The sequence below is a fragment of the Oreochromis aureus genome, linkage group 3 (genome assembly GCF_013358895.1).
Source record: "Oreochromis aureus strain Israel breed Guangdong linkage group 3, ZZ_aureus, whole genome shotgun sequence".
NCBI classification, from domain to species: domain Eukaryota; kingdom Metazoa; phylum Chordata; class Actinopteri; order Cichliformes; family Cichlidae; genus Oreochromis; species Oreochromis aureus.
In genome coordinates, this window is record NC_052944.1 from 8,749,549 (window position 1) to 8,777,244 (window position 27,696).

General features: G+C 44.0%; 1 protein-coding gene across 1 annotated transcript in view; it reads right to left on the minus strand.

The window, feature by feature from the left end:
* Nucleotides 1–24,338: 24,338 nt before the first annotated feature.
* The window catches only part of nrxn2b (neurexin 2b), a 654,120-nt gene continuing 650,762 nt past the window's right edge, over nucleotides 24,339–27,696 (minus strand). Inside the window, exon 21 of the mRNA XM_039609711.1 lies at nucleotides 24,339–27,427. Within this exon, the coding sequence (XP_039465645.1) occupies nucleotides 26,538–27,427 (890 nt within the window). The 3' untranslated portion in view covers nucleotides 24,339–26,537. The remainder of the gene's footprint in view (nucleotides 27,428–27,696) is intronic.

The following is a 27,696-nucleotide window of genomic DNA, read 5'->3' on the forward strand; positions in this document are numbered from 1 at the left end:
TCTAGGGATGACTCTTTCTGAAGCCTCCAGCTGACTGTTTCCTCTCAGCTGTAAAAGGTTGATGATTTACAAAACAGACACCACGTCGTTTAAATAGATGAGACTTAAAATAAGAGATACTTTACTCTCTGAACATTGTTCCTAGTTTCCATTCATCCATTTAGTTTACTCTGGTCTTAATCAAGATCTTAAGAAGAGATATTGTTAGAACCTAGAAAGAGGAGGAGCAATTCAGACTTTAAGTTTGGAATATGCATTGCTGGACAGAAGAAAGTTAAAAGCTTACAAGACAAGATGCTGAAACGTTACATACTGTGTATGTATGTGTGTGTGTGTGTGTGTGTGTGTGTGTGTGTGTGTGTGTGTGTGTGTGTGTGTGTGTGTGTGTGTGTAAGAGAGAGACAGAGAGAGAGCTTGAGAGAAGCTGAGCTTTATTCAAAGTGATTTGAAACACACTGCAGCAATAAGGGCAAAGTAGTGCACAGTTATGTTTATGTGAGCGTTATTTTGTATGCATTTGTACAGTTCGATAACTGTGAGAGTACATTGATAGCATTTAGCTCTAGTAACAGGCATTTGTACCAGTGAGCATGAAAAAGTAGGGGAAAGAACTAGTATGTAAGCACTGACTGGTACTGTACAGTGTGTGTGTGTGTGTGTGTGTTTTTTTATGCTCGAGTGTATGAATAAACGAGTCAGTTTTAAACAGTAGCAATTTAAACAGTAGAAGAGTAGCACTATATTTATATATATTTATAAAGAATTACAAACAACAATATTTGATGCTCAAATTAATTAATTAATATCCAGTTTATTTCCAATTAGTTCCGAATTCATCTTGAATTCAATTCAATTCAATTTTATTGATATAGCAGCAAATCACACCACCAGTCACTTCAAGGCTGTATGTATTATTGTAAGGTAGACCCTACAATAATACATACAGAGAACCCAACAATCATATGACCCCCTATGAGCAAGCACTTTGGTGACAGTGGGGAGGAAAAACTCCCTTTTAACAGGAAGTCTGTGAAGATTCTCAGTCATCCAGGTCATCGTAGTCAAAGGAGTTTGCAAAGAAAAAGCGTCTGGACTTCTTTAAGTTGCTTGAAGACGTTTCACCTCTCATCCGAGAAGCTTCTTCAGTTCTAAGGTCAAATGGCCGAGAGTCCCAGATTTAAACCCAGTGGGAGTATCCCCCCAAGGAGGGACAAAGGACCCCCTGGTGATCCTCTAATCACATGCGCCAAGGTGCGAAAGCGGGTGTGGGACCTAATCAGCCAGGGTTTCGGGTGAGCTCATTGTGAAACCTGGCCCCACCTTGTCATGTGAATTCCTGAGGTCAGATGTTCCAGGATGTGAGTGGGCGTTAAGGCGTCTGGGGAGGGAACTCAAAACTGGATTATAGATGGCAGACAGTTGGTGTCGTAAACCACCGCCTCTGTTCAAAGATGGTCGTTCACAGTGGACATAGTGAACTCCTCTTTCAAACCATCTGTCCTCTCTGTCCAATATGTGAACATTGGCATCCTCGAAAGAGTGACCTTTATCCTTAAGATGCAGGTGGACTGCTGAGTCTTGTCCTGTGGAGGTGGCTCTTCTATGTTGTGCCATGTGCTTGGTGAAGTGGCTGTTTGGTCTCTCCAATGTAGAGGTCTGGGCATTCCTCGCTGCACTGTACAGCATACACCACGTTGTTCAGTCTGTGTTTTGGAGTTTTGTCTTTCGGGTGAACCAGTTTCTGTCTGAGTGTGTTGCTGGGTCTGAAGTACACTGGGATGTCGTGCTTGGAGAAAACTCTCCTGAGTTTCTCTGATACACCGGCTACATAGGGGATGACAACGTTGTTGCGTCTGTCTTTCTTATCCTCCCTCGCTGGTGTCTGATCTTCTTTTCTGTGGCTCTTTGCTGACTTTATGAATGCCCAGTTAGGATAACCACATGTTTTCAGTGCTTCCTTTACATGTGTGTGTTCCTTCTTTTTTCCCTCAGGCTTAGAGGGAACATGTTCTGCCCCTTTTAACAGGAAGAGACCTCCAGCAGAACCAGGCTCAGGGAGGGGCGGCCATCTGCTGCGACCGGTTGGGATGAGAGAAGGAAGACAGTTGTTGTAGGTCTGATTGAAGGACTGATGTGATGGTAAGTTGACTGCTGCTCCGCAGATTAATCAATGGAATTTAAGCCAAATTGTGCCTAAGTTTAAGACCATATTCATTGGTTGTTTTTGTTGTTGTTATTATTTTGGGCTTTTTTTCAAAAGAATTGCTAGCTTCCCTAGAGTTTTGGCAACTCAAACAATCAGATGATTGCTGAGAATGCACAAGGTTTCATACCCCTGTGCTATTCATGTCAGGGCAGGATGGTCTCGTTGAGAGGCCAGTGTTGAAAAAGGGATGCTTCAGAACCTCCGAGGGTGTTATGCGCTGATTTGCATCCAAGGCCAACATCTGTTTGATTAGCCTGACAAATAATGGTTGGCCATTTTCAGGTCCTCGCCTTACCTTCAGTAGTTGTTCGAGGTCATCGAGACGCTTAAGTTTTATATATCGAGTTTCCTTGGATTGATAATTTGTCTCGTATTGAAATTGTTCTTTGGTCTTAAATGTCCAGCGCTGTTCGTAGTAGTTATCTTCGATGAAATAGCAATCAGTGTACAAGCCAGACTCTAGAAGATGATCTGGTAGCTGACCCTGAGTTTCAATTATGAATTTCAAAACATCATAATCGTCTTCCCCAGGATAGAGAGGCACCCCTGTAGCAAGCTCCACAGCTACCAGCCCCAGAGCCCACATGTCAATTGCTTCATCATATGGGATGCCAAGAATAACCTCGGTGCACAATAACCAACCGTCCCCACACGGTAACCAGGAATCACTGCAGAAGCGGGACATGCGAGGCCAAAGTCTATAAGTTTGACTTTGATGGGAGACTCATGGCGATTCACAACCATTATGTTGGCAGGTTTGAGGTCAGCATGCACTATTCCCACAGAACCCAGGTGGAACAGAGCATTTGCGATCTGATGCAAAATTGGCCTGAGTTCTCTTATTGGGAGACCCTGGTTATTCCAGCCCCTATGTAGTCCCACAGGCTTTGATCGAGGTTCAAAATTTAAGCAAATACGCTCTCCATCGAGGAAATAGCCGTTCCATTCAACAATGTTGCACCTGTCTGGATCCAAGCGTTGCAGCTGCTCCAGGATGAAAATTTCCTGTTTTGCCTGTTGCAGAATTTCAGGGTCGCTCTTGTTGACTTTAATAGCCACAATTTGGTTGTTTTTTATTATTACGACACCTGGTTACAACACCGAAGCCTCCTTCTCCAAGGAAAGACTCTACCATGTGGTGATCTCCCAAAATGGTCCCTTCAGATATTTCAAGATCATCTTCAGAGGAAGATGGGTTGGCTGAGGTGTTGACATGTCCTTTTTGAGGATATTCAACTGAGTTTTGGAAACTGCAGTTGAATTTTTGCGATCCTTGACTTTTCCAGCTTGAAGGCTGCTGAGAGACCACAAGGTTTTCTCCCCTGTGCTATTCATGTCAGTACAGGGGCACTCCTTGAGAGGCCAGTGTTGAAAAGGGATGCTTCAGAACCTCCGAGGGTGTTATGCGCTGATTTGCATCCAAGGCCAACATCTGTTTGATTAGCCTGACAAATAATGGTTGGCCATTTTCAGGTCCTCGCCTTACCTTCAGTAGTTGTTCGAGGTCATCGAGACGCTTAAGTTTTATATATCGAGTTTCCTTGGATTGATAATTTGTCTCGTATTGAAATTGTTCTTTGGTCTTAAATGTCCAGCGCTGTTCGTAGTAGTTATCTTCGATGAAATAGCAATCAGTGTACAAGCCAGACTCTAGAAGATGATCTGGTAGCTGACCCTGAGTTTCAATTATGAATTTCAAAACATCATAATCGTCTTCCCCAGGATAGAGAGGCACCCCTGTAGCAAGCTCCACAGCTACCAGCCCCAGAGCCCACATGTCAATTGCTTCATCATATGGGATGCCAAGAATAACCTCGGGTGCACAATAACCAACCGTCCCCACACGGTAACCAGGAATCACTGCAGAAGCGGGACATGCGAGGCCAAAGTCTATAAGTTTGACTTTGATGGGAGACTCATGGCGATTCACAACCATTATGTTGGCAGGTTTGAGGTCACCATGCACTATTCCCACAGAACCCAGGTGGAACAGAGCATTTGCGATCTGATGCAAAATTGGCCTGAGTTCTCTTATTGGGAGACCCTGGTTATTCCAGCCCCCTATGTAGTCCCACAGGCTTTGATCGATTAGTTCAAAATTTAAGCAAATACGCTCTCCATCGAGGAAATAGCCGTTCCATTCAACAATGTTGCACCTGTCTGGATCCAAGCGTTGCAGCTGCTCCAGGATGAAAATTTCCTGTTTTGCCTGTTGCAGAGAATATCAGGGTCGCTCTTGTTGACTTTAATAGCCACAATTTGGTTGTTTTTTGTATTGCGACACCTGGTTACAACACCGAAGCCTCCTTCTCCAAGGAAAGACTCTACCATGTGGTGATCTCCCAAAATGGTCCCTTCAGATATTTCAAGATCATCTTCAGAGGAAGATGGGTTGGCTGAGGTGTTGACATGTCCTTTTGAGGATATTCAACTGAGTTTTGGAAACTGCAGTTGAATTTTTGCGATCCTTGACTTTTCCAGCTTGAAGGCTGCTGAGAGACCACAAGGTTTTCTCCCCTGTGCTATTCATGTCAGTACAGGGGCACTCCTTGAGAGGCCAGTGTTGAAAAGGGATGCTTCAGAACCTCCGAGGGTGTTATCGCTGATTTGCATCCAAGGCCAACATCTGTTTGATTAGCCTGACAAATAATGGTTGGCCATTTTCAGGTCCTCGCCTTACCTTCAGTAGTTGTTCGAGGTCATCGAGGCGCTTAAGTTTTATATATCGAGTTTCCTTGGATTGATAATTTGTCTCGTATTGAAATTGTTCTTTGGTCTTAAATGTCCAGCGCTGTTCGTAGTAGTTATCTTGATGAAATAGCAATCAGTGTACAAGCCAGACTCTAGAAGATGATCTGGTAGCTGACCCTGAGTTTCAATTATGAATTTCAAAACATCATAATCGTCTTCCCAGGATAGAGAGCACCCCTGTAGCAAGCTCCACAGCTACCAGCCCCAGAGCCCACATGTCAATTGCTTCATCATATGGAATGCCAAGCATAACCTCGGGTGCACAATAACCAACCGTCCCCACACGGTCACCAGTAATCACTGCAGAAGCGTTACATGCGAGGCCAAAGTCTATAAGTTTGACTTTGATGGGAGACTCATGGCGATTCACAACCATTATGTTGGCAGGTTTGAGGTCAGCATGCACTATTCCCACAGAACCCAGGTGGAACAGAGCATTTGCGATCTGATGCAAAATTGGCCTGAGTTCTCTTATTGGGAGACCCTGGTTATTCCAGCCCCTATGTAGTCCCACAGGCTTTGATCGATTAGTTCAAAATTTAAGCAAATCGCTCTCCATCGAGGAAATAGCCATTCCATTCAACAATGTTGCACCTGTCTGGATCCAAGCGTTGCAGCTGCTCCAGGATGAAAATTTCCTGTTTTGCCTGTTGCAGAATATCAGGGTCGCTCTTGTTGACTTTAATAGCCACAATTTGGTTGTTTTTGTATTGCGACACCTGGCTACAACACCGAAGCCTCCTTCTCCAAGGAAAGACTCTACCATGTGGTGATCTCCCAAAATGGTCCCTTCAGATATTTCAAGATCATCTTCAGAGGAAGATGGGTTGGCTGAGGTGTTGACATGTCCTTTTGAGGATATTCAACTGAGTTTTGGAAACTGCAGTTGAATTTTGCGATCCTTGACTTTTCCAGCTTGAAGGCTGCTGAGAGACCACAAGGTTTTCTCCCCTGTGCTATTCATGTCATACAGGGGCACTCCTTGAGAGGCCAGTGTTGAAAAAGGGATGCTTCAGAACCTCCGAGGGTGTTATGCGCTGATTTGCATCCAAGGCCAACATCTGTTTGATTAGCCTGACAAATAATGGTTGGCCATTTTCAGGTCCTCGCCTTACCTTCAGTAGTTGTTCGAGGTCATCGAGATGCTTAAGTTTTATATATCGAGTTTCCTTGGATTGATAATTTGTCTCGTATTGAAATTGTTCTTTGGTCTTAAATGTCCAGCGCTGTTCGTAGTAGTTATCTTCGATGAAATAGCAATCAGTGTACAAGCCAGACTCTAGAAGATGATCTGGTAGCTGACCCTGAGTTTCAATTATGAATTTCAAAACATCATAATCGTCTTCCCCAGGATAGAGAGGCACCCCTGTAGCAAGCTCCACAGCTACCAGCCCCAGAGCCCACATGTCAATTGCTTCATCATATGGAATGCCAAGCATAACCTTGGGTGCACAATAACCAACCGTCCCCACACGGTCACCAGTAATCACTGCAGAAGTGTTACATGCGAGGCCAAAGTCTATAAGTTTGACTTTGATGGGAGACTCATGGCGATTCACAACCATTATGTTGGCAGGTTTGAGGTCAGCATGCACTATTCCCACAGAACCCAGGTGGAACAGAGCATTTGCGATCTGATGCAAAATTGGCCTGAGTTCTCTTATTGGGAGACCCTGGTTATTCCAGCCCCTATGTAGTCCCACAGGCTTTGATCGATTAGTTCAAAATTTAAGCAAATCGCTCTCCATCGAGGAAATAGCATTTCCATTCAACAATGTTGCACCTGTCTGGATCCAAGCGTTGCAGCTGCTCCAGGATGAAAATTTCCTGATTTGCCTGTTGCAGAATATCAGGGTCGCTCTTGTTGACTTTAATAGCCACAATTTGGTTGTTTTTGTATTGCGACACCTGGCTACAACACGAAGCCTCCTTCTCCAAGGAAAGACTCTACCATGTGGTGATCTCCCAAAATGGTCCCTTCAGATATTTCAAGATCATCTTCAGAGGAAGATGGGTTGGCTGAGGTGTTGACATGTCCTTTTTGAGGATATTCAACTGAGTTTTGGAAACTGCAGTTGAATTTTTGCGATCCTTGACTTTTCCAGCTTGAAGGCTGCTGAGAGACCACAAGGTTTTCTCCCCTGTGCTATTCATGTCAGTACAGGGGCACTCCTTGAGAGGCCAGTGTTGAAAAGGGATGCTTCAGAACCTCCGAGGGTGTTATGCGCTGATTTGCATCCAAGGCCAACATCTGTTTGATTAGCCTGACAAATAATGGTTGGCCATTTTCAGGTCCTCGCCTTACCTTCAGTAGTTGTTCGAGGTCATCGAGGCGCTTAAGTTTTATATATCGAGTTTCCTTGGATTGATAATTTGTCTCGTATTGAAATTGTTCTTTGGTCTTAAATGTCCAGCGCTGTTCGTAGTAGTTATCGTCGATGAAATAGCAATCAGTGTACAAGCCAGACTCTAGAAGATGATCTGGTAGCTGACCCTGAGTTTCAATTATGAATTTCAAAACATCATAATCATCTTCCCCAGGATAGAGAGGCACCCCTGTAGCAAGCTCCACAGCTACCAGCCCCAGAGCCCACATGTCAATTGCTTCATCATATGGAATGCCAAGCATAACCTCGGGTGCACAATAACCAACCGTCCCCACACGGTCACCAGTAATCACTGCAGAAGCGTTACATGCGAGGCCAAAGTCTATAAGTTTGACTTTGATGGGAGACTCATGGCGATTCACAACCATTATGTTGGCAGGTTTGAGGTCACCATGCACTATTCCCACAGAACCCAGGTGGAACAGAGCATTTGCGATCTGATGCAAAATTGGCCTGAGTTCTCTTATTGGGAGACCCTGGTTATTCCAGCCCCCTATGTAGTCCCACAGGCTTTGATCGAGGAGTTCAAAATTTAAGCAAATACGCTCTCCATCGAGGAAATAGCCGTTCCATTCAACAATGTTGCACCTGTCTGGATCCAAGCGTTGCAGCTGCTCCAGGATGAAAATTTCCTGTTTTGCCTGTTGATGTCATGATCCTGGGCCATGTTGGCCCAGCATTCTTGGTTCTCGTGTATTTTTGTATTTCTTTATTTAGGCCATGGTTCCTGGGTTGCTCTGTTAAGTTGTTTCTTATTTGATTTCCCCTTGTGGCTTTTACCCCCTGTGTGCCCCTCTGTGTATCTGTGAGCCCTCGTCTCCCCTCCTTGTGTTTTATTCCATGTTTTCCCCAGCCCGTTATGTCTGTGCTCTCTCTCCTCCTGTCTGAACCTCTGTACTTCCTGTTTTACTTTGACAGTCTCCCGTCAGTGTTGCGTTTTCTCCTGCCTTGTCTTGTTATGATTATCAGTGTCACCTGTGTTCCTCGTGTGCTCCCACTTCCCTCGTTAACCCTCTGTGTATTTATGTCTGCGTCTCTTTCAGTTCGTTGTCGCGTTCTCCCTCATACATGGCCGTGTGTTTCCCCGTGCAATATGTTTAGTTTCCAGTTTAGTTTGTATGGTCTTCCTGTCCAGCAATAAAGCTGCGTTTTGAGTTCATTCCTGCCTCCGCGAGCTTGCGTTTGGGTCCACTCCCTGCCTGCCACACAGCCGGTTCATGACAGTTGCAGAATTTCAGGGTCGCTCTTGTTGACTTTAATAGCCACAATTTGGTTGTTTTTTGTATTGCGACACCTGGCTACAACACCGAAGCCTCCTTCTCCAAGGAAAGACTCTACCATGTGGTGATCTCCCAAAATGGTCCCTTCAGATATTTCAAGATCATCTTCAGAGGAAGATGGGTTGGCTGAGGTGTTGACATGTCCTTTTTGAGGATATTCAACTGAGTTTTGGAAACTGCAGTTGAATTTTTGCGATCCTTGACTTTTCCAGCTTGAAGGCTGCTGAGAGACCACAAGGTTTTCTCCCCCTGTGCTATTCATGTCAGTACAGGGGGCACTCCTTGAGAGGCCAGTGTTGAAAAAGGGATGCTTCAGAACCTCCGAGGGTGTTATGCGCTGATTTGCATCCAAGGCCAACATCTGTTTGATTAGCCTGACAAATAATGGTTGGCCATTTTCAGGTCCTCGCCTTACCTTCAGTAGTTGTTCGAGGTCGTCGAGACGCTTAAGTTTTATATATCGAGTTTCCTTGGATTGATAATTTGTCTCGTATTGAAATTGTTCTTTGGTCTTAAATGTCCAGCGCTGTTCGTAGTAGTTATCTTCGATGAAATAGCAATCAGTGTACAAGCCAGACTCTAGAAGATGATCTGGTAGCTGACTCTGAGTTTCAATTATGAATTTCAAAACATCATAATCGTCTTCCCCAGGATAGAGAGGCACCCCTGTAGCAAGCTCCACAGCTACCAGCCCCAGAGCCCACATGTCAATTGCTTCATCATATGGAATGCCAAGCATAACCTCGGGTGCACAATAACCAACCGTCCCCACACGGTCACCAGTAATCACTGCAGAAGCGTTACATGCGAGGCCAAAGTCTATAAGTTTGACTTTGATGGGAGACTCATGGCGATTCACAACCATTATGTTGGCAGGTTTGAGGTCAGCATGCACTATTCCCACAGAACCCAGGTGGAACAGAGCATTTGCGATCTGATGCAAAATTGGCCTGAGTTCTCTTATTGGGAGACCCTGGTTATTCCAGCCCCTATGTAGTCCCACAGGCTTTGATCGATTAGTTCAAAATTTAAGCAAATACGCTCTCCATCGAGGAAATAGCCATTCCATTCAACAATGTTGCACCTGTCTGGATCCAAGCGTTGCAGCTGCTCCAGGATGAAAATTTCCTGATTTGCCTGTTGCAGAATATCAGGGTCGCTCTTGTTGACTTTAATAGCCACAATTTGGTTGTTTTTTTTGTATTGCGACACCTGGCTACAACACGAAGCCTCCTTCTCCAAGGAAAGACTCTACCATGTGGTGATCTTCCAAAATGGTCCCTTCAGATATTTCAAGATCATCTTCAGAGGAAGATGGGTTGGCTGAGGTGTTGACATGTCCTTTTGAGGATATTCAACTGAGTTTTGAAACTGCAGTTGAATTTTTGCGATCCTTGACTTTTCCAGCTTGAAGGCTGCTGAGAGACCACAAGGTTTTCTCCCCTGTGCTATTCATGTCAGTACAGGGGCACTCCTTGAGAGGCCAGTGTTGAAAAAGGGATGCTTCAGAACCTCCGAGGGTGTTATCGCTGATTTGCATCCAAGGCCAACATCTGTTTGATTAGCCTGACAAATAATGGTTGGCCATTTTCAGGTCCTCGCCTTACCTTCAGTAGTTGTTCGAGGTCATCGAGGCGCTTAAGTTTTATATATCGAGTTTCCTTGGATTGATAATTTGTCTCGTATTGAAATTGTTCTTTGGTCTTAAATGTCCAGCGCTGTTCGTAGTAGTTATCTTCGATGAAATAGCAATCAGTGTACAAGCCAGACTCTAGAAGATGATCTGGTAGCTGACCCTGAGTTTCAATTATGAATTTCAAAACATCATAATCGTCTTCCCCAGGATAGAGAGGCACCCCTGTAGCAAGCTCCACAGCTACCAGCCCCAGAGCCCACATGTCAATTGCTTCATCATATGGAATGCCAAGCATAACCTCGGTGCACAATAACCAACCGTCCCCACACGGTCACCAGTAATCACTGCAGAAGTGTTACATGCGAGGCCAAAGTCTATAAGTTTGACTTTGATGGGAGACTCATGGCGATTCACAACCATTATGTTGGCAGGTTTGAGGTCAGCATGCACTATTCCCACAGAACCCAGGTGGAACAGAGCATTTGCGATCTGATGCAAAATTGGCCTGAGTTCTCTTATTGGGAGACCCTGGTTATTCCAGCCCCTATGTAGTCCCACAGGCTTTGATCGATTAGTTCAAAATTTAAGCAAATACGCTCTCCATCGAGGAAATAGCCATTCCATTCAACAATGTTGCACCTGTCTGGATCCAAGCGTTGCAGCTGCTCCAGGATGAAAATTTCCTGATTTGCCTGTTGCAGAATATCAGGGTCGCTCTTGTTGACTTTAATAGCCACAATTTGGTTGTTTTTGTATTGCGACACCTGGCTACAACACGAAGCCTCCTTCTCCAAGGAAAGACTCTACCATGTGGTGATCTCCCAAAATGGTCCCTTCAGATATTTCAAGATCATCTTCAGAGGAAGATGGGTTGGCTGAGGTGTTGACATGTCCTTTTGAGGATATTCAACTGAGTTTTGGAAACTGCAGTTGAATTTTTGCGATCCTTGACTTTTCCAGCTTGAAGGCTGCTGAGAGACCACAAGGTTTTCTCCCCTGTGCTATTCATGTCAGTACAGGGGCACTCCTTGAGAGGCCAGTGTTGAAAAAGGGATGCTTCAGAACCTCCGAGGGTGTTATGCGCTGATTTGCATCCAAGGCCAACATCTGTTTGATTAGCCTGACAAATAATGGTTGGCCATTTTCAGGTCCTCGCCTTACCTTCAGTAGTTGTTCGAGGTCATCGAGGCGCTTAAGTTTTATATATCGAGTTTCCTTGGATTGATAATTTGTCTCGTATTGAAATTGTTCTTTGGTCTTAAATGTCCAGCGCTGTTCGTAGTAGTTATCTTCGATGAAATAGCAATCAGTGTACAAGCCAGACTCTAGAAGATGATCTGGTAGCTGACCCTGAGTTTCAATTATGAATTTCAAAACATCATAATCGTCTTCCCCAGGATAGAGAGGCACCCCTGTAGCAAGCTCCACAGCTACCAGCCCCAGAGCCCACATGTCAATTGCTTCATCATATGGAATGCCAAGCATAACCTCGGGTGCACAATAACCAACCGTCCCCACACGGTCACCAGTAATCACTGCAGAAGCGTTACATGCGAGGCCAAAGTCTATAAGTTTGACTTTGATGGGAGACTCATGGCGATTCACAACCATTATGTTGGCAGGTTTGAGGTCAGCATGCACTATTCCCACAGAACCCAGGTGGAACAGAGCATTTGCGATCTGATGCAAAATTGGCCTGAGTTCTCTTATTGGGAGACCCTGGTTATTCCAGCCCCCTATGTAGTCCCACAGGCTTTGATCGATTAGTTCAAAATTTAAGCAAATACGCTCTCCATCGAGGAAATAGCCATTCCATTCAACAATGTTGCACCTGTCTGGATCCAAGCGTTGCAGCTGCTCCAGGATGAAAATTTCCTGATTTGCCTGTTGCAGAATATCAGGGTCGCTCTTGTTGACTTTAATAGCCACAATTTGGTTGTTTTTGTATTGCGACACCTGGCTACAACACGAAGCCTCCTTCTCCAAGGAAAGACTCTACCATGTGGTGATCTCCCAAAATGGTCCCTTCAGATATTTCAAGATCATCTTCAGAGGAAGATGGGTTGGCTGAGGTGTTGACATGTCCTTTTTGAGGATATTCAACTGAGTTTTGGAAACTGCAGTTGAATTTTTGCGATCCTTGACTTTTCCAGCTTGAAGGCTGCTGAGAGACCACAAGGTTTTCTCCCCCTGTGCTATTCATGTCAGTACAGGGGGCACTCCTTGAGAGGCCAGTGTTGAAAAAGGGATGCTTCAGAACCTCCGAGGGTGTTATGCGCTGATTTGCATCCAAGGCCAACATCTGTTTGATTAGCCTGACAAATAATGGTTGGCCATTTTCAGTAGTTCGCCTTACCTTCAGTAGTTGTTCGAGGTCATCGAGACGCTTAAGTTTTATATATCGAGTTTCCTTGGATTGATAATTTGTCTCGTATTGAAATTGTTCTTTGGTCTTAAATGTCCAGCGCTGTTCGTAGTAGTTATCTTCGATGAAATAGCAATCAGTGTACAAGCCAGACTCTAGAAGATGATCTGGTAGCTGACTCTGAGTTTCAATTATGAATTTCAAAACATCATAATCGTCTTCCCAGGATAGAGAGGCACCCCTGTAGCAAGCTCCACAGCTACCAGCCCCAGAGCCCACATGTCAATTGCTTCATCATATGGAATGCCAAGCATAACCTCGGTGCACAATAACCAACCGTCCCCACACGGTCACCAGTAATCACTGCAGAAGCGTTACATGCGAGGCCAAAGTCTATAAGTTTGACTTTGATGGGAGACTCATGGCGATTCACAACCATTATGTTGGCAGGTTTGAGGTCAGCATGCACTATTCCCACAGAACCCAGGTGGAACAGAGCATTTGCGATCTGATGCAAAATTGGCCTGAGTTCTCTTATTGGGAGACCCTGGTTATTCCAGCCCCCTATGTAGTCCCACAGGCTTTGATCGATTAGTTCAAAATTTAAGCAAATACGCTCTCCATCGAGGAAATAGCCATTCCATTCAACAATGTTGCACCTGTCTGGATCCAAGCGTTGCAGCTGCTCCAGGATGAAAATTTCCTGATTTGCCTGTTGCAGAATATCAGGGTCGCTCTTGTTGACTTTAATAGCCACAATTTGGTTGTTTTTTGTATTGCGACACCTGGCTACAACACCGAAGCCTCCTTCTCCAAGGAAAGACTCTACCATGTGGTGATCTCCCAAAATGGTCCCTTCAGATATTTCAAGATCATCTTCAGAGGAAGATGGGTTGGCTGAGGTGTTGACATGTCCTTTTTGAGGATATTCAACTGAGTTTTGGAAACTGCAGTTGAATTTTTGCGATCCTTGACTTTTCCAGCTTGAAGGCTGCTGAGAGACCACAAGGTTTTCTCCCCCTGTGCTATTCATGTCAGTACAGGGGGCACTCCTTGAGAGGCCAGTGTTGAAAAAGGGATGCTTCAGAACCTCCGAGGGTGTTATGCGCTGATTTGCATCCAAGGCCAACATCTGTTTGATTAGCCTGACAAATAATGGTTGGCCATTTTCAGTAGTTCGCCTTACCTTCAGTAGTTGTTCGAGGTCATCGAGACGCTTAAGTTTTATATATCGAGTTTCCTTGGATTGATAATTTGTCTCGTATTGAAATTGTTCTTTGGTCTTAAATGTCCAGCGCTGTTCGTAGTAGTTATCTTCGATGAAATAGCAATCAGTGTACAAGCCAGACTCTAGAAGATGATCTGGTAGCTGACCCTGAGTTTCAATTATGAATTTCAAAACATCATAATCGTCTTCCCCAGGATAGAGAGGCACCCCTGTAGCAAGCTCCACAGCTACCAGCCCCAGAGCCCACATGTCAATTGCTTCATCATATGGAATGCCAAGCATAACCTCGGGTGCACAATAACCAACCGTCCCCACACGGTCACCAGTAATCACTGCAGAAGCGTTACATGCGAGGCCAAAGTCTATAAGTTTGACTTTGATGGGAGACTCATGGCGATTCACAACCATTATGTTGGCAGGTTTGAGGTCAGCATGCACTATTCCCACAGAACCCAGGTGGAACAGAGCATTTGCGATCTGATGCAAAATTGGCCTGAGTTCTCTTATTGGGAGACCCTGGTTATTCCAGCCCCTATGTAGTCCCACAGGCTTTGATCGATTAGTTCAAAATTTAAGCAAATACGCTCTCCATCGAGGAAATAGCCATTCCATTCAACAATGTTGCACCTGTCTGGATCCAAGCGTTGCAGCTGCTCCAGGATGAAAATTTCCTGATTTGCCTGTTGCAGAATATCAGGGTCGCTCTTGTTGACTTTAATAGCCACAATTTGGTTGTTTTTGTATTGCGACACCTGGCTACAACACGAAGCCTCCTTCTCCAAGGAAAGACTCTACCATGTGGTGATCTCCCAAAATGGTCCCTTCAGATATTTCAAGATCATCTTCAGAGGAAGATGGGTTGGCTGAGGTGTTGACATGTCCTTTTGAGGATATTCAACTGAGTTTTGGAAACTGCAGTTGAATTTTGCGATCCTTGACTTTTCCAGCTTGAAGGCTGCTGAGAGACCACAAGGTTTTCTCCCCTGTGCTATTCATGTCAGTACAGGGGCACTCATGAGAGGCCAGTGTTGAAAAGGGATGCTTCAGAACCTCCGAGGGTGTTATGCGCTGATTTGCATCCAAGGCCAACACATCTGTTTGATTAGCCTGACAAATAATGGTTGGCCATTTTCAGGTCCTCGCCTTACCTTCAGTAGTTGTTCGAGGTCATCGAGGCGCTTAAGTTTTATATATCGAGTTTCCTTGGATTGATAATTTGTCTCGTATTGAAATTGTTCTTTGGTCTTAAATGTCCAGCGCTGTTCGTAGTAGTTATCGTCGATGAAATAGCAATCAGTGTACAAGCCAGACTCTAGAAGATGATCTGGTAGCTGACCCTGAGTTTCAATTATGAATTTCAAAACATCATAATCATCTTCCCCAGGATAGAGAGGCACCCTGTAGCAAGCTCCACAGCTACCAGCCCCAGAGCCCACATGTCAATTGCTTCATCATATGGAATGCCAAGCATAACCTCGGGTGCACAATAACCAACCGTCCCCACACGGTCACCAGTAATCACTGCAGAAGCGTTACATGCGAGGCCAAAGTCTATAAGTTTGACTTTGATGGGAGACTCATGGCGATTCACAACCATTATGTTGGCAGGTTTGAGGTCAGCATGCACTATTCCCACAGAACCCAGGTGGAACAGAGCATTTGCGATCTGATGCAAAATTGGCTTGAGTTCTCTTATTGGGAGACCCTGGTTATTCCAGCCCCTATGTAGTCCCACAGGCTTTGATCGAGGAGTTCAAAATTTAAGCAAATCGCTCTCCATCGAGGAAATAGCCGTTCCATTCAACAATGTTGCACCTGTCTGGATCCAAGCGTTGCAGCTGCTCCAGGATGAAAATTTCCTGTTTTGCCTGTTGCAGAATTTCAGGGTCGCTCTTGTTGACTTTAATAGCCACAATTTGGTTGTTTTTTGTATTGCGACACCTGGTTACAACACCGAAGCCTCCTTCTCCAAGGAAAGACTCTACCATGTGGTGATCTCCCAAAATGGTCCCTTCAGATATTTCAAGATCATCTTCAGAGGAAGATGGGTTGGCTGAGGTGTTGACATGTCCTTTTTGAGGATATTCAACTGAGTTTTGGAAACTGCAGTTGAATTTTTGCGATCCTTGACTTTTCCAGCTTGAAGGCTGCTGAGAGACCACAAGGTTTTCTCCCCCTGTGCTATTCATGTCAGTACAGGGGCACTCCTTGAGAGGCCAGTGTTGAAAAGGGATGCTTCAGAACCTCCGAGGGTGTTATGCGCTGATTTGCATCCAAGGCCAACATCTGTTTGATTAGCCTGACAAATAATGGTTGGCCATTTTCAGGTCCTCGCCTTACCTTCAGTAGTTGTTCGAGGTCATCGAGACGCTTAAGTTTTATATATCGAGTTTCCTTGGATTGATAATTTGTCTCGTATTGAAATTGTTCTTTGGTCTTAAATGTCCAGCGCTGTTCGTAGTAGTTATCGTCGATGAAATAGCAATCAGTGTACAAGCCAGACTCTAGAAGATGATCTGGTAGCTGACCCTGAGTTTCAATTATGAATTTCAAAACATCATAATCGTCTTCCCCAGGATAGAGAGGCACCCCTGTAGCAAGCTCCACAGCTACCAGCCCCAGAGCCCACATGTCAATTGCTTCATCATATGGAATGCCAAGCATAACCTCGGGTGCACAATAACCAACCGTCCCCACACGGTCACCAGTAATCACTGCAGAAGTGTTACATGCGAGGCCAAAGTCTATGGGCGTTTATCAATATGCGTACTTGTGCGTACTTGCGTTCTCGTGTACTCGTGATACGTCATCAGTCGGAGACCAAGTACTGTTCCAATTGGCACGCATCACGCCGAGAACGCGAAAAAAGTCCCGGATGTGTTCTCGATCCGCCCGTTTTATCGAGCATGCATCGGTGTAGACTTGGGACAGCTAAATATCCCAGAATGCATTTCGTCCAAAACTCAACAGCGGACTCCGGCACATCGTTTCCAACCCCCCCCAAACCGCTCATGGACTTCTCACTACTCAGGTTAAAGAAACCCCAGCAGCTGTCTATAGTATTGAGTGTCCACTAGAATAGAAATAAAAGCGTTCTAACATCTCACCTGCTTGTTTTATTAAGGTATGTACACGTATGTACATGTACACTATTTTTATTAATAGAGGTTTCACTACTGAGGTTAAAAATGATATATAAGTCACTTAGATCACTTCTAAATGTTAATGTTTGGTTTATTTCAGTGTTTTATTTGTTCCTGAGTAAATCGGTTTGGCTGTGATTAAAGTTAAGCTTCATAACATGTTACTCACAGTTAAATTAGGAGGGGACGGCAGTAAAAACTCCGGACCTGTGACATCATCACGCACGCAGGTGTTCCGACTGTACAAATCACGAGTCCGTGCTCGCGTGCTTGAGAATTGAGAAACGGCCGGCGAGTCCGTGCTCGCGTTCTCGGCAGGTGCGTACTCCGTGCGTTCTCGGCGGGTACGTACTCACCGAGAACGCGAGTACGTACTCGCGTACTTGGGCATTGATAAACGGCCTATAAGTTTGACTTTGATGGGAGACTCATGGCGATTCACAACCATTATGTTGGCAGGTTTGAGGTCAGCATGCACTATTCCCACAGAACCCAGGTGGAACAGAGCATTTGCGATCTGATGCAAAATTGGCCTGAGTTCTCTTATTGGGAGACCCTGGTTATTCCAGCCCCCTATGTAGTCCCACAGGCTTTGATCGAGGAGTTCAAAATTTAAGCAAATACGCTCTCCATCGAGGAAATAGCCGTTCCATTCAACAATGTTGCACCTGTCTGGATCCAAGCGTTGCAGCTGCTCCAGGATGAAAATTTCCTGTTTTGCCTGTTGCAGAATTTCAGGGTCGCTCTTGTTGACTTTAATAGCCACAATTTGGTTGTTTTTTGTATTGCGACACCTGGTTACAACACCGAAGCCTCCTTCTCCAAGGAAAGACTCTACCATGTGGTGATCTCCCAAAATGGTCCCTTCAGATATTTTACGCTCATCTGAGCCGAAGGATGGGTTGGCTGACATGGTGTAATGTGTCTGTTTGTTTTCTGAATTGGTTTAGAAACAAAACTGAACTTGTTTTGGTTTCTGTCAGAAAATGCTCTCAAAACTTCTCGAAAGGGTTTTAGTTGCTGTCAGGTCAATGTCAAGCCATAAAATATAATAGGTGAGCGCTCCTATTTATGGGTTTTGGGATCAAAGCAAAGTTGCCACGTCAGGAAGGATCAAAGCAAAGTTACCGAATCACAAGGGATCGAGGCGTTCGAATGTGTGGTTGTTTGTGTAATGTTGTTCACACTAAGAATTTTAAAAGGAAACTGACAGTTACAAAACTTTTTGTTCGTTTATTTGTATTTGGGGGTTTTTGTTGTTGTTTTTTGCATACCATGTCAAGCTTTTCTGTATAAAGTAATGAAGAATCTTGGATTTTAATATTGTAGTTCGTGGATTTCGGATTTGGTGCTTAAAACTTCGTGAAACTGTAACCGTATTTCATTCACCACAAATAACTATCTGATTGAATAGTTTTTTTTATCAGATAGAGAAATAAAACCAGTCGCAAAGTCTAAAAGCAACATTTCTCTGCCTGGGCTGCCTTGTACCTCTGCACGTCAGTCTGTTTCAATGTGTGACTAACGTGCCTGGAAGCATAGCTGGACTGGCCACATAGCTGGACTGGCCATCGGGCATCACCATCCCGATGGTGATTTTTCGTTTTTATGGGCTGATGGGGTTTTTTTTTTTCTTTTTTTCTTTTTTTTCCCCGTAACGGTATAAACACTGAAAGGTGGTGGATTGGCCAGATGCTGGGAGATGTGTAAAAATAACTCAATTGGCAGGAGGAGCAGAGACACGAGGCGGTGAACTGAACTTCAGGTAAGAAGTTATGACCTGCAGTCTATCTGGGTCAGATATAAACCAAGTTTAGGTGGAGTTTATTTTCGTTATGCTGACTTTTTACAGTCAGTCACAATAACTCGTACTGCGTGCTAGCTAGCATGACGGAGTTTATATACTGCTGGGCGGGTACTATGATTTTATTGATGCTGAACTTGTTTTATCTTATTTATAAGGTTAGTTATTAGAGTTTCCAACCGTCCCGTAAAAAACGGAATCGTCTCGTATTCAGAGAAAATATTGCGCGTTTCGTATTGAGGTGAAAAGGAACACAGTTTGTCCCGGACTTCAGCTACAATGAAAAAGACACAAAGCTGGAGTTATTCTGTGTCTTTGCTGCACAGCTGCCTCTTCTCCTCTCATTCTCTCCCCCTCCATTAACAGGGAAAGGAGGGCACAAAGAAATACTTTTCTTTCTTATTCTCATTTAAAATGTCTAGCTTTTATTAAATAATTATCTGAATCTTACAACAAACGTTTTCATCTGATGTAAAATGTATAGAAATCCATTTTTGTACGTAGTAATTTTTTTTCAGGGTCCCATCATAATTTCTTCAGAAGTAGCTAAGTACTGTATATGATGCCACTATTTTCCCACATTTTCTAGATACTGTACCAGTACTGTGTGTAAAATGCCATCAAAAAGTCAATGAAGTTTTATTCTTTCTCACCTCTTTCTGTCTCCTTTCACTTTTTAAAGGTTGCCATGTTAGAAAAAATATTTTGCCCTGCCATGCTGTTTATTGATGTGGCAAATGAATGGTTTATGAAAATATATCTAAATCTGTCATCAGTAATCAGTAATGATCATGTCTCACCTCTAGTCTTCTCTGTCTTAATTTCAGGTTTTCACCACGTGTTGTAGATAGTTCAGGAGGTTAACTCGACCAAGCAGTCTACTTTCGGGTACTGTTTAGAATACCAGAATAGGGAGGATGGTGTAGGTTTAAGTTTATTAGACTGATACATATACAGTGTTGGGGAGTAACGGAATACATGTACCGCCGTTACGTATTCAGAATACAAAATATGAGTAACTGTATTCCGTTACAGTTACCGTTTAAAAAGGTGGTATTCAGAATACAGTTACTTTGTTGAAATAAATGGAATACACAGCGGTACTTCCCTGTTTCATATTGTCGCGGGTCAGGACTGTTTGGGTTTGTTTGACAGCTACGTTCTGTTGTTCCAGGCGGCAGCGTTACGGTTGCCATGGTTACAGGGTGACGCTCTCTCTCTGCGTGTTTCCTGGGTGAGAGGCGCTTTTTGTTGTTGTTGTTGTGCTAAGCTAAAAGGCAGAATGCTACAGGCATGGCCCTAAAGCATGTAGCCTGATGGGCAGTGTAGTCCGTGCTGCAGGGAGAATGGACTACCATACCCGTTATGTGTCTGTGAGCGAGGGAGGAGAGAAAGGAAAAGTCCGAGCTGTCACGGAGCAAAACGGAGCTGGAAGCATGTAAATATAATAATAACCACAGCAGCCAAGAAGAGTGCCTGACGAGCCCAGCTGTAAGTAAGCTATTAAGACTCAACTGTACACTGTGTTCGTGTTTTCCTCCGGAAAAAATAAGTTCCGTTGGAGAAGCCTTTCAACGCCTCTCTCTGTCTCCCGCCTCCCTACCCGCAAGCAAAGTTGACCCAGACAACAAAGTAAAGCTATTTTTCGGCTACCAGCCCGACACGAACCCGACATATTAGCCAGAGGTCTCTTTACTACGTTTCGGAGCCGCGGACCTTCAGTAACAGTAATAAATCACAGCAATAGGACATTCATGTAGTTGTAAACAGCATGATAATATATTAAGTATTCCAAAGTATTCAGAATACGTTACTCTCATTGAGTAACGTAACGGAATACGTTACAGAATACATTTTGGGGCATGTATTCAGTATTCTGTAGTGGAATACATTTTAAAAGTAACCTTCCCAACACTGTACATATATACCAACAAGACGGTGTACATCACTGTGACAACAGAGTTTGTTTTCATTCAAAGGCTTTATGGTTTTTCCTATAATACCTGGTGGGCCGGTCTCTAGTCAAAATGCCCGGGCCGATTTTTTGTCCCAGTCCAGCCCTGCTATTGAGGAAAAAACGCCACGTATATATTGTTTATCATGACTCTGGGTTTACGTGGCCTATCAACACAATTTAAAAACTGGTATATATCACCTTGTTGCTTCATCTTTAAGTGGTCATGTGATTGGCTTACCACGACTACTTTATTCTTCCTCGGTCAAACAGCAGCACTCATGCCATTGTTTTGCCCCCTTAGCTCCAGGTGTTGTGCTGCACGCAGCTGCTTAAAGCTGTAGCGTCCGGATTACTTACTAGTCAGCTACTTGCAACTGATATAAGATGCGGTAAGCTGAACACAGCTTCAACCGTCTGTTTGTTGAAAAATAGTAACGGACCGCATTTTCTTCTTAGTAACTGTAACGGCGTTGTAACGATAGGAATAGTAATTAGTTAGATTACTCGTTACTGAAAATAGTAACTCCGTTAGTAACGCCGTTACTTGTAACGCTGTTATTCCCATCACTGCCGACCAGGTAATTTCATTGGATGAATTTGTGGCATTTATTTTTTCGAATCAACCTCATGTTTTGGATCCAAATAAACAGCTCTGCCCAATCGGACCACTGCACTGGGCAACGAGTATTCTTGTAGATCACATTGTGTATTCAGTACTGGTAGGGCACCAGTACTGAATACACAATGATATGGAAATAGTAAAATAAAACTATTTTACCTCTGACACACAGCTAGACACGGCTCTGGGTCAGTGTCTAGGTCACTGAAATGATCTGTCTCCTCACATGTGGTCCCAACTGCCCCACTGGCAGTTGGGACCACATTGTTTACATTTCACAAAACAATTTGCAGATTGAAAAGCGTTTAATAGAGGTGAATTGTCAAAGAGTGCACATAAGGCCAGAAGGAAGAGCAGCTTCTTGGTAAATAAGCCGCCGCTCTTTCGTACATGTGTACGAAAACAGCCGACATACAGCTTCAATTCCTGGATCAAACAGTGAACTGCTCTCTGATGCTACCTACTCTTGAGAAATAGAATAGAGAATGAACCCACAGTCTCCATTTCTTCCCTTTCTTGTGTAGAAACATTAGGATGAGCTCATCGTGGCTTGATGTGGACTTCATTGTTTTCACAGTGAATCTTTTGAGGATGAATTTTCAGAAAAACCCCACATTTGTCACGTGGCTGTGGTATATGTATGTTGTGTGTACATCATGTTGCATTTTTGCAGTCTGCTTAGTGTGTAAAGATCTTTTGACATAACGATAGCTGGCTAAACAACTCATCTTTCTCTGTGATACAGCGCCCTGGACCATGTGATGACACTATGCTGCTGCTCCCAAAAACGTAGCTTGGGTTGGAAGTAAGGCACTGCTTCTTTTTTTATGTTGCTGTTGTTTTTCCTCATTTTTTTTTCTTAGAAGGTGAAATTAGCCGGTGCAGCTCACCAGGAGCCCTGTCTGTGTCTTGTTTTTCATTCATCCTAATGCTCCAGTGGACTATTAGTATGATGTGGCTTATCAAATATGTATGCGAATCTCAAATTCTGATCTCAACAGCACAGAGATCCTGAGTAAAGTGCATTTGACCTCTCAGGGGTACCGCAGTTTCTGACTGTATGAAAATGATGACATTTTCATTTATTTTGAGTTATTAAGTGTAACAACTGAGAACTGACTGTCAGCACAGTTCCAATATAGAAAACCATGATAGTTGATTTACGTATCAGTTGTCAAGGTTTACCGCCTCCATCTTTCTTAAACTGAAGTAAAGCCCGGTAACTTCATGCTGGATTTAAGAGGTAAGGACTGTGCTCGAGTCTGATGATTGCTCTGAAAGTTTATGACATTAGCATACTTCTCTACTTCGCTGACTTGTGATGATTTTTTTATCACTTTGTGGGAAGGATTTTTTTAGAGGGGTGAAGAAGACTCATGATGAAGACTCGTTAAGAGAGGTCTCACAAAATAATAATCAATAACTGACCTGAAAGTAATTTCAGTGGGACACGTGTGAGTTTAAATAGCTTAAAGAGCTGCACAAGAAATGCATTACAGATACATATTTGTTCAGGCAGTAGAATAAAAAAGATGTTTTTTATATTTTCCTGCAGGATCACAGCAAACAATACTATAGAGATATGATCATCTTGGCAGGCCACAAAATTAATGTATATATTAAAAAAATGCTCTGCCATTGAAGGACTTTTAAAGCTTAGGGAATAAACAAAAGACTGCAGGATGTTTTCCTTTGTTTCATAATGACAGCAGCGCCTCATTGCTGCTAAAGCGATTTTTCAGCAGAACAATGAACCCCTACTGTACCAGCTCCAGAGGTGCTGGGCTGCAGCTCATCCAGGCCTGTTGGGGTTAGTAATACAGGAAGTAAAATGTTAGCAGGGATGCTGTGAGTTGAGCTTTGTATATTTGAGCTTATTTGTAATTACACTTGGAAAATGGGCACCAATAAAAGCAAACAGCACTTTCTATATGGATGTAATCAGTCATTAATGGATGAATTTGAACATATTTGAACGCGTTTTCTTTCTATTGTCCTTTGGAAGTGGCACCAAATACCTAAAAATACACGTGTCACGTTTGGGAGAGTTTGAGAGAGAGTGCCGTTTTGACAGAAATTTCTGGTCTAAACTTTCCCAACTGTTTCAGACCACCTGCATACGCACCCGTTTCTTTGATCTCCGGCAGTGTCTCTGCTTCGCGTCTCTCCCCTTGTGCCCTCCTGGGGTGCCGAGGCTCATATTTTGAAAACCTCAGCTCTACAATGAAAATGTAACTGACATAAAACAAATGCGGTCTCGACGTACTTGAATCAAGTCTGACAATTGTGGAAAGGAGAAAAAAATACATCCAAAGAGACATCCAAATAGACTCAAAATCAGAAAAGTGCGCTCACATCAACGTGAAGATAAGGAGCTGAAGTTTTCCTCTGACATAAAAACGGCATTGGGTGAGTAATTGCTCCCTGTATTTTTATCGATTTCTGACAATATTAAGATACATTTAAACTAAAACTGCTTGCAGTTACTAACCCAACCATCCATCCTCACACGGCAGTGTGAAATGTTCTTACTTTCTTAATTTGGAAAATGTATTAACACATTAATGCTTTTAGGGCCACTGTGCTTTTATGAAATATGTCAGCATTTAAAGCCATGATGTGGAGAATTTTATGTGATTATAGCATCTTTCAAATTATTTGATGTCATAACTTTTCTTTATACTGAGAAATGAGACTATCCCTTTAAAATGGGTCCAGTTACAGACTTATTTTGCAGAGCATTTAGCTTAATCGGGGTGTCAGAGTCAGAAGTGGTCTGGTTCTAACTAGAGTCGCTTTTACCAGCAACTTGGTCCATCAGATGTTGCAATATTGAACTGTTTCAAAGCAATTTGCAGTCCTCTGGGTACCTCCTGGGGATTGAATCAAATTTGAAAATAAGGAGACAATGAACAGACCACACAACGCAGTAAGTAAGAAGTATATAACCAAGTGTATTCCCTCTGTTAATGTACACATATTTAGAGTCATCTCACTGGAACACTTTACAATAACATTTAGAAAGAACAGGAAGATACTGGGAGAGTATGCTCGGAATGGAGAAAGAGAGAAACCAGACAAACGTGGCAGAAGAGTGTAACGATGGAGCCCGTCAAGTGAAATGACTACCATCTTGTCTCTCGCCATATAGACAGAAATAGATATAAAAACAAATTAAAGTAAATAAAAATCGGAGGATGGATAGAACCTGCTTTCCTCACAGGGTACGGGGACATATGATCTCTACAGAGAAAAAGGAATGCATGAAAAACAAAGAAAGAGGCTAAGGATGGCAGATGGAGGATAAAAGAGGAAATTTTCTCCTCTGGAAAAGGAGAATGCATGGTTTCATGTTCATAACCCAAATCATATTTGCTCAGGTACCAAAAGAAAATACATAGAAATTTCAGTTTCCCAGAATCATAGTTATTTTTTTTTCTCCAAACAGGAATGATAGTAGGGAAAACACATTTCTCTTAGTAATGGGATGAAAGTCAAATATTTAGACATTTCACAAACTTTTTTCTGAATTTTTCTTTTCATGGTACAGTTTTCTTTTCTTAATAGACTTGAGAAAATTGGAATACTAGAGTTCTGTTGTACATCTTTCAGGGAACTACTGTTCTCCTTTTATTTGTGTGCTCTTCCCATTAAGTTCGCTTTGCCCACGGGCTGCCGTCAGTCCAGTCAGGCTAGAGATGGGCGAACGACACAGTTGCTCTTTTTCAGTTGCTGCAAGGTATCTGTCTCCACAGTGGAACTCCAACACAAATGAATTCAGAATCTCCCTAAAATGTCTCTCGTTTCTCCAGAAATGAAAAGAAATTTAAAAAAAAGAAAAGAAAAGAGCAAACCAAAGTGACTGAGTCTTGCAGCAAGGCATTCCATCAGCCGTACTGTTCATGACAGGGGGGGCAGGGGTCTGAGGAACGGGGGGGGGGGGTTGGACGGTGAAGCTGTTCAAGAATCCCATCTTTTGCTGTGCACGTCTCAGCAAACGCACTTTTTGATTCGCTCACATAGGTCCATATGTTTCTGCAACGTCTATACATATATTTATAATTATATAGAACAGAGTTCATCTTGTTTGCTGGAGGTTTTTTCTGTTTTTCGGTGATTAGTAACTTGTAAGGACGTGACAGTTTCTCTGCTGGCCCACTAGGGGGCACCTCAGAGCCCCAGATACACATGACACAGATCTGCTGGAACAAAGGACGACCAAAGGGGTGTTTTTTTGGCCTCGACGAGTTTTTGGCGGCTAAATGTACAATTTAGCATCCGTTAGGTTGGAGCGGTGGCATCTCACATAGTTGCTACTTTTAATGTTGTTACGATCATCAGTCATCGGCGTCATATTTTTTTGTTTTTTAAACTCCACAGAAAGGAAAAACAGTTTATCTCTTTTTCGTAAATGAATACTACATGCTTGAAACACGGCAGAGTTTACGTTGCATTGGCTGCTGGGCACCATAGACAAGGAGAGAAACAGAGTTCGTGGGTGAACGAGAAGGAGAGAGAGAGATCCGATGGGAGGTGAGAGATCAGAGATGTCGAACACTTACAGAGGTGGAGGAGCTGGATTTGACACAGTGTTTCTGTAAGCTGGCAGTATATTGATCTGCTAATTCGAGCCCGGTTGGAAAAAAAACATATATATGTTTGATACTGTCTAAGGTGACGCAGGTTCTCCTCAGAATCAAGTACAGGCCTTGACACAAATACTGATGGCGATGCTTTCCTACAGTACTCTGGATATTAAGCAGCCTGTCAAATGCTAACCCATGAATCACTGTTTTATCAGCATTTGCTACGTGGTTGTTGGCACGGTATGTGTAGAGATGTAATAGCCTTTCCTTAAATCCACACTGTGGTTAACATTGAATGTAACTGAAGTTTAGTCTAATCAATCAAAGTGATGTGGAAATGTGTGAGGAGAGCTGTGATGTCACTGTGCCATCTCATTTTGCTGCCTCCCTCTGATTAGAGATGAACTGGTAACACATATGAGCACCTGACAATACTTGAAGTTTTAAATGAATTAGCCACTGTGATGTGTTTGCAGTTTTCCCACATACTGCCTTCTCTCCCTCCTTCTCCCCGCCGTCTCTTTCCTTTTCTAAGTGCTCTGCTGTCTGCCCCTGTGTGTCACGGCGGCACTCCCTCAGACGTAGTACTCTTTGTCTTTGTTCTTCTTGTTCTTGGTGACCGTCTTGGCAGTGCTGGGCTGTTTCTCCTTCACCAGGGCCCCATTGCTCTGTGTGGCTGAGTTGCTAATGTAGTTACGGCTCTGGTCCACCTGATAGGAGCCCTCATCGCGGTTGCGGTACTTGTACATGGCGTACAGCAAGATGAGGATGCAGAGGGCAGCGGCTGCCACGATGCCCACCACCATCCCGGTGGTGCTGCTCGACTGCTGCACTTCCACGGCACCCGGGAGCCCTCTCTCTGGAGACGTGGGGTCTGGAGTGGGAACATGAGGGAAATTTGGGGGATAGGTTATACCTGGGACTCTACGGTGGCCTGGATCCAAAGAGGGCTGGGCCGGCGGCAGCAGCACTTGGTCCCGGGTGTTCATTTTCCCGGCAGGGATGTTGTTGCTACTACTGCTGCTGCCGCCGCCGGCTGACTTGATGCGCGGGTTCAGCTGGTCGGGGTTGGCTGTGGGGGTGGAGGAGAGAGGGGGGCGGGAGTTGGGGAAGCGGGAGAAATGGCGGTCTCGGGGGTTTTGGACGCCACCCTCGACGGCCGGGGGAGGGGGGAGGACAGTCCTGTCGGTGACCAGGGCGGAATTTTTGTAATAGTCCTCGTCATCTGACTCGGTCATCTCCCCCGAGCCGTACGCCGACACCTCGATGGTTTCCTCGCAGTCCTCCTGGTCCAAGGGGCAAGGGGGCCGGCCGTTGGGCAAGGGGAGGGATTCTTTGGTGGTTTCAAGCAGGGTGAGGAAAGGGCGGTAAGTGGTGGGGGGCGGGGGTATTACTGGGTAGCGGGTGGCGATAGATGGGGGGTCTAGGGAGTCCACTGTAATAATGGGCAACACTAATTCACCTCCTAGGACAAGAAAGAGACAACGAAGGAAAAGAGTGTTAGAGACCACCTGAGGGAGAGACGACTTCCAGATCAACAGAAGAAAGACAGTTCAAATGTTACAGAAACACCAGTATTAGAACAGCACTACAGCTTAACATGAGGTTAGTTCTACAAGTTTAGTCTGTTCTATTTAAAAAGTTAATATGCTGACTAACTTTGAGCTACATTATAAAACAAGATGTAAGAATATACTCTAGCCTGCACCTGCTCCTGACTGTTCTGACCTATTT